Source organism: Heterodontus francisci, chromosome 4 (assembly GCF_036365525.1).
Source record: "Heterodontus francisci isolate sHetFra1 chromosome 4, sHetFra1.hap1, whole genome shotgun sequence".
Lineage (NCBI taxonomy): Eukaryota > Metazoa > Chordata > Chondrichthyes > Heterodontiformes > Heterodontidae > Heterodontus > Heterodontus francisci.
Window position 1 is genome coordinate 8,886,243 of NC_090374.1, and position 12,573 is coordinate 8,898,815.

Here is a 12,573-nt window from a genome sequence, read left to right on the forward strand (position 1 = left end):
CCGCTCACGTTGGCGGAGCTGACTGGCGCCCTCCACCAGCTCTCGAGGGGCAAATCCCCAGGGCTGGATGGGTTGACCGTGGAGTTCCTCAGGGCGTTCTGGGACGTCCTGGGGGACGATTACGCGCGGGTCCTGGGGGAAAGCCTGGCGACCGGGGAGATGCCCCTCTCGTGGCGCAGGGCGGTCATCGTCCTGCTGCCGAAGAGGGGCGATCTCCGCCTGCTTAAAAACTGGCGTCCGGTCTCCCTCCTCAGCACGGATTATAAGATCTTTGCCCGGTCTATGTCTACCCGCCTGGGCTCCGTGCTGGCCCACATGATCCACCCCGACCAGTCCAACACGGTCCCGGGCCGGTCCATCCAGGACAACATCCACCTGGTCCGGGACCTGATCCATCTTTCCCAGAGGACTGGTCAGTCGGTCGCCTTTCTCTCCCTCGATCAGGAGAAGGCGTTTGACAGGGTGGATCACGATTACCTTTTCGAGACTCTGCGCGCTTTCGGACTCGGGCCGCATTTCGTGGCCCGGGTCCGACTTTTATACGCCGCCGCAGAGTGTCTAGTCAAAGTTAACGGGTCCTTGACGGCGCCCCTTCGCTTTGGGAGAGGAGTGCGTCAGGGATGCCCCATGTCCGGCCAATTGTATACCATCTGCGTGGAGCCCTTCCTGTGCCTGCTTCGCAGGAGGTTGACGGGATTGGCTCTGCGCGAGCCGGCCATGCGGGTCATCCTCTCGGCTTACGCCAACGACGTGCTCCTCGCAATCACATATCCCGTTGACTTGCGGAGAATGCGCGACTGCCAGCAGACCTTTTCTGCCGCGTCCTCCGCGAGGATCAATTGGGGGAAAAGTTCTGGACTCCTGGTGGGTCAGTGGCGGGTGGACTCCCTGCCGGAGGAGATGACACCTTTTGCGTGGAGCACCACGCACCTCCTCTATCTGGGAGTCCACCTTAGCCCCGCTGAGGAAGCCTGGCCGGCAAACTGGCAGGAGTTGGAGGCGAAAGTCACCGCTCGGCTGGGGCGATGGACAGGACTGCTCCGAGTGCTTTCCTACAGGGGCCGAGCGTTGGTCATAAACCAACTGGTGGCCTCCATGCTGTGGTACCGGATGGTCACTTTGGCCCCGCCCCCTGTATTTGCCACCAAGATCCAGAAGAAACTCGTCGATTTCTTCTGGGGCAAGAGGAAACACTGGGTCTCTGCCGCGGTCCTGAGTCTCCCGATCGAGGAGGGCGGTCAGTCGCTGGTGTGCGTCCGCACCCAGGCTGCGACTCTCCGCCTTCGGACCCTGCAGAGATACCTGTACGTCGAGCGTCCTCCCAGATGGTGTGCGCTGGCGACGTATTTCTTCCGCCAGTGTCACTGCCTTCAAGACGACACGCAGCTCCCGGTGGAGTCCGTTAGCCGCGCCTCTCTGAGGGAGTTGCCGGTCTTTTATCGGGATCTATTCCGAGTCTGGAACATGGTCGCCTCCAGTCAGGGCACTCCCCCGCCGGCGGAGGTGAGCGCCTCGGCTGTCCGGGCAGCTGACTCCGGGGACGGTCCGGTGGGCGGAGGAGTAGCCGAAACCCCCGGGACGCCCCTCACTGCGGGTGGCGAGGGGGCTCGGGAGAGCAGAACGCTCCCGGCCGAGCTGACCCCCACTTGGCCGGAACTGCTCATCGGACCCAGGCCCCGAAACCCTCCTCGGGTGCCGGTCCCGCACAACCCGAGCCGCCTCTCGGAAATGCCCTCCGTGCCATTCCAATCGGCGCAGAGGGGTTTCCTGTACGGGCTGCTCCTGCACACTCTCCACTTCCTCGCCCTCGTCAGCCGGCCGGACACGCCCTGGCGGTCCGCGTTGCCATCTGGCGGCGAGGGGAAACCCCGATGGAGGTCTCTGTACGCGGGAGTCTTCCCCCTTTACATCGGGGACCTGGGGTGGAGGGTGTTGCACAGAGCAGTCCCGTGCAATAGACTTTTAAGTAGGTTCACTGACTCCCAGGCCGCCTGTACTTTCTGCGGCCTGGACGAGTCCATGTTACAGTTATATACGGAGTGTGCGAGGTTGCAGCCGCTCTTTGAGTATCTGAAGGGGCTGCTCCTCAAGTTCTGGCTGCACTTCAGCCCCACGCTCCTGATCTTTGGGCACCCGGGCGGAGGGGCGTGGGCCGGGAGGAGGATCTCCTCGTCGGTCTGCTCCTGGGCCTGGCCAAGGTGGCAATTCACAGGTCCAGGTTGCGGGCTGTCGGGGGGTCCGTCCTCCCCGATTGCCTGCCCCTCTTCCGCGGTTACGTTCGCGCCCGGGTGTCCCTGGAAAAGGAGCATGCGGTGTCCGCCGGTACGCTTGAGGCCTTCCGCGACCGGTGGGCACCGCAGGGACTGGAGTGCATTGTCGACGCCGAGAATGGCATTTTAATTTGAGCTTTTTGTTTATTTATCTGGTTTTAATAAAGTTATTTTAAAACTGTAATTATGTATATAAAGGGGGCCTGAGGAATAAGGGCCCCCTCGACGTGAAAAATATAAAAGGGGCCTGGGGTATAAAGGCCACATTATATTAAAAAAAAAGGGGTAAAAAGAAAAAAAGAAGAAAAAAAAAACAGGGTTAGTTTCGTTTAGAGATACAGCACTGAAACAGGCCCTTCGGCCCACCGAGTCTGTGCCAACCATCAACCACCCATTTATACTAATCCTACACTAATCCCATATTTCTACCACATCCCCACCTGTCCCTATATTTTCCCTACCATCTACCTATACTAGGGGCAATTTATAATGGCCAATTTACCTATCAACCTGCAAGTCTTTGGCATGTGGGAGGAAACCGGAGCACCCGGAGGAAACCCACGCAGACACAGGGAGAACTTGCAAACTCCACACAGGCAGTACCCGGAATTGAACCCAGGTCGCTGGAGCTGTGAGGCTGCGGTGCTAACCAGTAAAGCTCCCTCTACATTGTCCCCATCAAAAAAAACAGCTATGTTCTGAGGCTGCACTCTGCTGACTCACTGACACTATTCCGAAGCAGAGTAAAGATGTTTGGAACCTGAAGCACAGCGAAATTTGTCAGCACAGCCTTCGTCCACTGGACAACCCCTGCTGGAGGTACACGCTCGGATTTCAAATCTGGAGCCACTGCACTGGCGACCTCCGAACTGAGCATAATCTGCCACTGATCTCCAGCGGGTCTGTAACAGAAGAAAGGGATAGTGTCAGGGAAGAGGCCAGCTCTCAGCTATACCCTGCACCCACCCCTCACCCTGCTGCAGCACACAGACTTCATTCAGAGCAATCTGCTGCCACAATCCAGTTTTTCACCTCCATTTCCTCTGTTTCTGTCTTCAGCTCACTGACCTCTCCAGGGGCTGGTTCCATGGACATTGCCCCCATGTGTGGGAGTGTTGATCGGGATTTCCAGCAGACCATTCCTGACCTCCTCCTCACAACCCCCTTCCAGTGTGTTACTGATCAGGCCTGAGAACCCTGGCTGCTCTTTATACTCTCCTTAACGCTGGCTCATTGATGCTCATTTAAGTGAGTGGAGCTCCGGGTAAATGTGCTGTAGCTCTCGCTGTGACAGGTAGGGACAGGTACAGGTGTGACAGGCCAGGAGCAGTACAGGTGCGACAGGTAGAGACAGGCAAAGTTGTAACAGGCAGGGAGCGGTACAGGTGTGACAGTTAGGCATAGGTACAGGTGTCACGGGCAGAGACAGGTACAGGTGCGATAGGCAGGGAGAGGTACAGGTGTCACGGACAGAGACAGGAACAGGTGTGACAGGTAGGGAAAGGTACAGGTGTCACGGGCAGAGACAGGTACAGGTGCGACAGGCAGGGAGAGGTACAGGTGTCACGGGCAGGGACAGGTACAGGTGCGACAGGCAGGGAGAGGTACAGGTGTCACGGGCGGAGACAGGTACAAGAGCGACAGGCAGGGAGAGGTACAGGTGTCACGGGCAGAGACAAGGACAGGTGCGACAGGCAGGGAGAGGTACAGGTGTCACGGGCAGAGACAGGTACAAGGGCGACAGGAAAGGAGAGGTACAGGTGTCACGGGCAGGGACAGGTACAGGTGTGACAGGTAGGGAAAGGTACAGGTGTCACGGGCAGGGACAGGTACAGGTGCGACAGGCAGGGAGAGGTACAGGTGTGACAGGTAGGGACAGGTACAGGTGTGACAGGCCGGGAGCGCTACAGGTACGACAGGCAGGGAGCAGTACAGGTGCGACAGGTAGAGACAGGCAAAGTTGTAACAGGCAGGGAGCGGTACAGGTGTGAGAGTTAGGGATATGTACAGGTGTCACGGGCAGAGACAGGTACAGGTGCGACAGGCAGGGAGAGGTACAGGTGTCACGGACAGAGGCAGGAACAGGTGTGACAGGTAGGGAAAGGTACAGGTGTCAAGGGCAGAGACAGGTACAGGTGTCACGGGCAGGGACAGGTACAGGTGTGACAGGTAGGGAAAGGTACAGGTGTCAAGGGCAGGGACAGGTACAGGTGCGACAGGCAGGGAGAGATACAGGTGTCACGGGCAGAGACAGGTACAAGGGCGACAGGCAGGGAGAGGTACAGGTGTCACGGGCAGAGACAGGTACAGGTGCGACAGGCAGGGAGAGGTACAGGTGTCACGGGCAGAGACAGGTACAAGGGCGACAGGCAAGGAGAGGTACAGGTGTCACGGGAAGGGACAGGTACAGGTGTGACATGTAGGGAAAGGTACAGGTGTCACGGGCAGGGACAGGTACAGGTGCGACAGGCAGGGAGAGGTACAGGTGTCACGGGCAGAGACAGGTACAGGTGCGACAGGTAGGGACAGGTATAGGTGTGACAGGTAGGGGAAGGTACAGGTGTCACGGGCAGGGACAATTACAGGTGTCACGGGCAGGGACAGGTACAGGTGTGACAGGTAGGGAAAGGTACAGGTGTGACAGGTAGGGAAAGGTACAGGTGTGACGGGCAGGGACAGGTACAGGTGTGACGGGCAGAGACAGGGACAGGTGTCACGGGCAGGGACAGGTAAAGGTGCGACAGGCAGGGAGAGGTACAGGTGTCACGGGCAGGGACAGGTACAGGTGTCACGGGCAGGCAGAGGTACAGGTGTCACGGGCAGGGACAGGTACAGGTGCGACGGGCAGGGACAGGTACAGGTGCGACAGGCTGGGAGAGGTACAGGTGTCATGGGCAGAGACAGGTACAGGTGTCACGGGCAGGGACAGGTACAGGTTCGACAGGCAGGGAGAGGTTCAGGTGTTACGGACAGAGACAGGTACAGTTGCGACAGGCAGGGAGAGGTACAGGTGTCTTGGGCAGAGACATGTACAGGTGTCACGGGCAGGGACAGGTGCAGGTGTCACGGGCAGGGACAGGTGCAGGTGTCACGGGCAGAGACAGGTACAGGTGTCACGGGCAGGGACAGGTACAGATGTGATAGGCAGGGACAGGTACACGTGTGACAGGTAGGGAAAGGTATAGGTGTCACGGGCAGAGACAGGTACAGGTGTGATAGGCAGGGACAGGTACAGGTGTGACAGGTAGGGAAAGGTACAGGTGTCACGGGCAGGGACAGGTACAGGTGTGACAGGGAGGGAAAGGTACAGGTGTCACGGGCAGAGACAGGTACAGGTGTCACAAAGAACAAAGAACAAAGAACAAAGAAATTACAGCACAGGAACAGGCCCTTCGGCCCTCCAAGCCTGCACCGATCCAGATCCTCTATCTAAACATGACGCCTATTTTCTAAGGGTCTGTATCTCTTTGCTTCCTGCCCATTCATGTATCTGTCTAGATACATCTTAAAAGACGCTATCGTGCCCGCATCTACCACCTCCGCTGGCAACGCGTTCCAGGCACCCACCACCCTCTGCGTAAAGAACTTTCCACGCATATCCCCCCTAAACCTTTCCCCTTTCACTTTGAACTCGTGACCCCTAGTAATTGAATCCCCCACTCTGGGAAAAAGCTTCTTGCTATCCAACCTGTCTATACCTCTCATGATTTTGTACACCTCAATCAGGTCCCCCCTCAACCTCCGTCTTTCTAATGAAAATAATCCTAATCTACTCAACCTCTCTTCATAGCTAGCACCCTCCATTCCAGGCAACATCCTGGTGAACCTCCTCTGCACCCTCTCCAAAGCATCTACATCCTTTTGGTAATGTGGCGACCAGAACTGCACGCAGTATTCCAAATGTGGCCGAAGCAAAGTCCTATACAACTGTAACATGACATGCCAACTCTTGTACTCAATACCCCGTCCGATGAAGGAAAGCATGCCGTATGCCTTCTTGACCACTCTATTGACCTGCGTTGCCACCTTCAGGGAACAATGGACCTGAACACCCAAATCTCTCTGTACATCAATTTCCCCAGGACTTTTCCATTTACTGTATAGTTAGTTCACTCTTGAATTGGATCTTCCAAAATGCATCACCTCGCATTTGCCCTGATTGAACTCCATCTGCCATTTCTCTGCCCAACTCTCCAGTCTATCTATATTCTGCTGTATTCTCTGACAGTCCCCTTCACTATCTGCTACTCCACCAATCTTAGTGTCGTCTGCAAACTTACTAATCAGACCACCTATACTTTCCTCCAAATCATTTATGGATATCACAAACAATAATGGTCCCAGCACGGATCCCTGTGGAACACCACTGGTCACATGTCTCCATTTTGAGAAACTCCCTTCCACTGCTACTCTCTGTCTCCTGTTGCCCAGCCAGTTCTTTATCCATCTAGCTAGTACACCTTGGACCCCATGCGCCTTCACTTTCTCCATCAGCCTACCATGGGGAACCTTATCAAACGCCTTACTGAAGTCCATGTATACGACATCTACAGCCCTTCCCTCATCAATCAACTTTGTCACTTCCTCAAAGAATTCTATTAAGTTGGTAAGACATGACCTTCCCTGCACAAAACCATGTTGCCTATCACTGATAAGCCCATTTTCTTCCAAATGGGAATAGATCCTATCCCTCAGTATCTTCTCCAGCAGCTTCCCTACCACTGACGTCAGGCTCACCGGTCTATAATTACCTGGATTATCCCTGCTACCCTTCTTAAACAAGGGGACAACATTAGCAATTCTCCAGTCCTCCGGGACCTCACCCATGTTTAAGGATGCTGCAAAGATATCTGTTAAGGCCCCAGCTATTTCCTCTCTCGCTTCCCTCAGTAACCTGGGACAGATCCCATCCGGACCTGGGGACTTGTCCACCTTAATGCCTTTTAGAATACCCAACACTTCCTCCCTCCTTATGCCGACTTGACCTAGAGTAATCAAACATCTGTTCCTAACCTCAACATCCTTCATGTCCCTCTCCTCGGTGAATACCGATGCAAAGTACTCGTTTAGAATCTCACCCATTTTCTCTGACTCCACGCATAATTTTCCTCCTTTGTCCTTTAGTGGGCCAATCCTTTCTCTGGTTACCCTCTTGCTCCTTATATATGAATAAAAGGCTTTGGGATTTTCCTGAACCCTGTTTGCTAAAGATATTTCATGACCCCTTTTAGCCCTCTTAATTCCTCGTTTCAGATTGGTCCTACATTCCCGATATTCTTTCAAAGCTTCGTCTTTCTTCAGCCACCTAGACCTTATGTATGCTTCCTTTTTCCTCTTAGCTAGTCTCACAATTTCACCTGTCATCCATGGTTCCCTAATCTTGCCATTTCTATCCCTCATTTTCACAGGAACATGTCTCTCCTGCACGCTAATCAACCTCTCTTTAAAAGCCTCCCACATATCACATGTGAATTTACCTTCAAACAGCTGCTCCCAATCTACATTCCCCAGCTCCTGCCGAATTTTTGTATAGTTGGCCTTCCCCCAATTTAGCACTCTTCCTTTAGGACCACTCTCGTCTTTGTCCATGAGTATTCTAAAACTTACGGAATTGTGATCACTATTCCCAAAGTAGTCCCCTACTGAAACTTCAACCACCTGGCCGGGCTCATTCCCCAACACCAGGTCCAGTATGGCCCCTTCCCGAGTTGGACTATTTACGTTGGGAAAATTAAAATCTCCTATCACCACCACCCTGTTGCTCCTACATCTTTCCATAATCTGTTTACATATTTGTACCTCTATCTCACGCTCGCTGTTGGGAGGCCTGTAGTACAGCCCCAACATTGTTACCGCACCCTTCCTATTTCTGAGTTCTGCCCATATTGCCTCACAGCTCGAGTCCTCCATAGTGCCTTCCTTCAGCACAGCTGTGATATCCTCTTTGACCAGTAATGCAACTCCTCCACCCCTTTTACCTCCCTCTCTATCGCGCCTGAAGCATCGGTATCCTGTGATATTTAGTTGCCAATCATGCCCTTCCCTCAACCAAGTCTCAGTAATAGCAATAACATCATACTCCCAGGTACTAATCCAAGCCCTAAATTCATCTGCCTTACCTACTACACTTCTTGCATTAAAACAAATGCACCTCAGACCACCACTCCCTTTGCGTTCATCATCTGCTCCCTGCCTAATCTTTCCCTTAGGCACGCTGACTTCAGTATCATGGGCAGGGACAGGTACAGGTGTGATAGGCAGGGACAGGTACAGGTGTGACAGGTAGGGAAAGGTACAGGTGTCACGGGCAGGGACAGGTGCAGGTGTCACGGGCAGAGACAGGTACAGGTGTAACGGGCAGAGACAGGTACAGGTGCGACATGCAGGGAGAGGTACAGGTGTCACGGGCAGGGACAGGTACAGGTGCGACAGGCAGGGACAGGTACAGGTGCGATAGGCAGGGAGAGGTACAGGTGTCACAGGCAGAGACAGGTACAGGTGTGATAGGCAGGGACAGGTACAGGTGTGAAAGGTAGGGAAAGGTACAGGTTCGACAGGCAGGGACAGGTACAGGTGTCACGGGCAGAGACAGGTACAGGTGCGACAGGCAGGGAGAGGTACAGGTGTCACAGGCAGGGACAGGTACAGGTGCGACAGGCAGGGACAGGTACCGGTGCGACAGGCAGGGAGTGGTACAGGTGTCACGGGCAGAGACAGGTACAGGTGCGACAGGCAGGGAGAGGTACAGGTGTCACGGGCAGGGACAGGTATAGGTGCGACAGGCAGGGAGAGGTACAGGTTTCACGGGCAGGGACAGGTACAGGTGCGACAGGTAGGGACAGGTATAGGTGTGACAGGTAGGGGAAGGTACAGGTGTCACGGGCAGGGACAATTACAGGTGTCACGGGCAGGGACAGGTACAGGTGCGACAGGCAGGGAGAGGTACAGGTGTCACGGGCAGAGACAGGTACAGGTGCGACTGGTAGGGACAGGTATAGGTGTGACAGGTAGGGGAAGGTACAGGTGTCACGGGCAGGGACAATTACAGGTGTCACGGGCAGGGACAGGTACAGGTGTGACAGGTAGGGAAAGGTACAGGTGTGACAGGTAGGGAAAGGTACAGGTGTGACGGGCAGGGACAGGTACAGGTGTGACGGGCAGAGACAGGGACAGGTGTCACGGGCAGGGACAGGTAAAGGTGCGACAGGCAGGGAGAGGTACAGGTGTCACGGGCAGGGACAGGTACAGGTGTCACGGGCAGGCAGAGGTACAGGTGTCACGGGCAGGGACAGGTACAGGTGTCACGGGCAGAGACAGGTACAGGTGCGACAGGCAGGGACAGGTACAGGTGCGACAGGCAGGGAGAGGTACAGGTGTCACGGGCAGAGGCAGGTACAGGTGCAACAGGCAGGGAGAGGTACAGGTGTCACGGGCAGGGACAGGTACAGGTGTCACGGGCAGGGACAGGTCCAGGTGCGACAGGCAGGGAGAGGTACAGGTGTCACGGGCAGAGACAGGTACAGGTGTCACGGGGAGGGAAAAGTACAGGTGTGATAGGCAGGGACATGTATAGGTGTGACAGGTAGGGACAGGTACAGGTGTCACGGGCAGAGACAGGTACAGGTGTGATAGGCATTGACAGGTACAGCTGTCACGGGCAGGGACAGGTACAGGTGTCTAGCGCAGAGATAGGTACAGGTGTAACAGGCAGGGAGAGGTACAGATGTCATGGGCAGAGACAGGTACAGGTGTCACGGGCAGGGAGAGGTACAGGTGTCACGGGCAGGGACAGGTACAGGTGTCACGGGCAGAGACAGGTACAGGTGCGACAGGCAGGGACAGGTACAGGTGCGACAGGCAGGGAGAGGTACAGGTGTCACGGGCAGAGGCAGGTACAGGTGCAACAGGCAGGGAGAGGTACAGGTGTCACGGGCAGAGACAGGGACAGGTGTCATGGGCAGGGAGAGGTACAGGTGTCACGGGCAGGGACAGGTACAGGTGTCACGGGCAGGGACAGGTACAAGTGTCACGGGCAGGGACAGGTACAGGTGCGACAGGCAGAGAGAGGTACAGGTGTCACGGGCAGAGACAGGTTCAGGTGCGACAGGCAGGGAGAGGTACAGGTGTTACTGGCAGGGACAGGTACAGGTGCGACAGGCAGGGACAGGTTCAGGTGTCACGGGCAGGGACAGGTACAGGTGCGATAGGCAGGGAGAGGTACAGCTGTCACGGGCAGAGACAGGTACAGGTGTGAAAGGTAGGGAAAGGTACAGGTGTCACAGGCAGGGACAGGTACAGGTGCGACAGGCAGGGACAGGTACAGGTGTCACGGGCAGAGACAGGTACAAGTGTCACGGGCAGGGACAGGTACAGGTGCGACAGGCAGGGAGAGGTACAGGAGTCACGGGCAGAGACAGGTACAGGTGCGACAGGCAGGGAGAGGTGCAGGTGTCACGGGCAGGGACAGGTATAGGTGCGACAGGCAGGGAGAGGTACAGGTGTCACGGGCAGGGACAGGTACAGGTGCGACAGGCAGGGAGAGCTACAGGTGTCACAGGCAGGGACAGGTAGAGGTGTGACAGGCAGGGAGAGGTACAGGTGTCACGGGCAGAGACAGGTACAGGTGTCACGGGCAGGGACAGGTACAGGTGCGACAGGCAGGGAGAGGTACAGGTGTCACGGCAGAGACAGGTACAGGTGTCACGGGGAGGGAAAAGTACAGGTGTGATAGGCAGGGACAGGTATAAGTGTGACAGGTAGGGACAGGTACAGGTGTCACGGGCAGAGACAGGGCCAGGTGTCACGGGCAGGGACAGGTACAGGTGTGATAGGCATTGACAGGTACAGGTGTGACAGGTGGGGAAAGGTACAGGTGTCAAGGCAGAGACAGGTACAGGTGTAACAGGCAGGGAGAGGTACAGGTGTCACGGGCAGAGACAGGTACAGGTGTCACGGGCAGGAAGAGGTACAGGTGTCACGGGCAGGGACAGGTACAGGTGTCATGGGCAGAGACAGGTACAGGTGTCACGGGGAGGGAAAAGTACAGGTGTGATAGGCAGGGACAGGTATAGGTGTGAAAGGTAGGGACAGGTACAGGTGTCACGGGCAGAGACAGGTACAGGTGTGATAGGCATTGACAGGTACAGGTGTGACAGGTGGGGAAAGGTACAGGTGTCAAGGCAGAGACAGGTACAGGTGTAACAGGCAGGGAGAGGTACAGGTGGCATGGGCAGAGACAGGTACAGGTGTCACGGGCAGGGAGAGGTACAGGTGTCACGGGCAGGGACAGGTACAGGTGTCACGGGCAGGGACAGGTACAGGTGCGACAGGCAGGGAGAGGTACTGGTGTCACGGGCAGACTCAGGTACAGGTCCAACAGGCAGGGAGAGGTACAGGTGTCACGGGCAGGGAGAGGTACAGGTGTCATGGGCAGGGACAGGTACAGGTGTCACGGGCAGGGACAGGTACAGGTGCGACAGGCAGGGAAAGGTAAAGGTGTCACGGGCAGATACAGGTACAGGTGCCACGGGCAGGGACAGGTACAGGTGCCACGGGCAGGGAGAGGTATATGTGTCACGGGCAGGGCAGGTACAGGTGCAAAAAGCAGGGAGAGGTACAGGTGTCACGGGCAGGGACAGGTACAGGTGTCACGGGCAGGGACAGGTACAGGTGCGACGGGCAGGGAGAGGTACAGGTGTCACGGGCAGAGACAGGTACAGGTGTCACGGCAGGGACAGGTACAGGTGTCACGGGCAGAGACAGGTACAGGTGTGAAAGGTAGGGAAAGGTACAGGTGTCACAGGCAGGGACAGGTACAGGTGCGACAGGCAGGGACAGGTACAGGTGCGACAGGCAGGGACAGGTACAGGTGTCACGGGCAGAGACAGGTACAAGTGTCACGGGCAGGGACAGGTACAGGTGCGACAGGCAGGGAGAGGTACAGGAGTCACGGGCAGAGACAGGTACAGGTGCGACAGGCAGGGAGAGGTGCAGGTGTCACGGGCAGGGACAGGTATAGGTGCGACAGGCAGGGAGAGGTACAGGTGTCACGGGCAGGGACAGGTACAGGTGCGACAGGCAGGGAGAGCTACAGGTGTCACAGGCAGGGACAGGTAGAGGTGTGACAGGCAGGGAGAGGTACAGGTGTCACGGGCAGAGACAGGTACAGGTGTCACGGGCAGGGACAGGTACAGGTGCGACAGGCAGGGAGAGGTACAGGTGTCACGGGCAGAGACAGGTACAGGTGTCACGGGGAGGGAAAAGTACAGGTGTGATAGGCAGGGACAGGTATAAGTGTGACAGG

The 12,573-nt window shown here is 56.2% G+C and overlaps 1 protein-coding gene across 1 annotated transcript in view; it reads right to left on the reverse strand.

Annotated features, from left to right (window-relative positions):
* The window catches only part of LOC137368882 (complement component C7-like), a 308,317-nt gene that overhangs the window by 271,331 nt on the left and 24,413 nt on the right, over positions 1-12,573 (reverse strand). Inside the window, exon 3 of the mRNA XM_068029116.1 lies at positions 3,031-3,172. Within this exon, the coding sequence (XP_067885217.1) occupies positions 3,031-3,172 (142 nt within the window). The remainder of the gene's footprint in view (positions 1-3,030; positions 3,173-12,573) is intronic.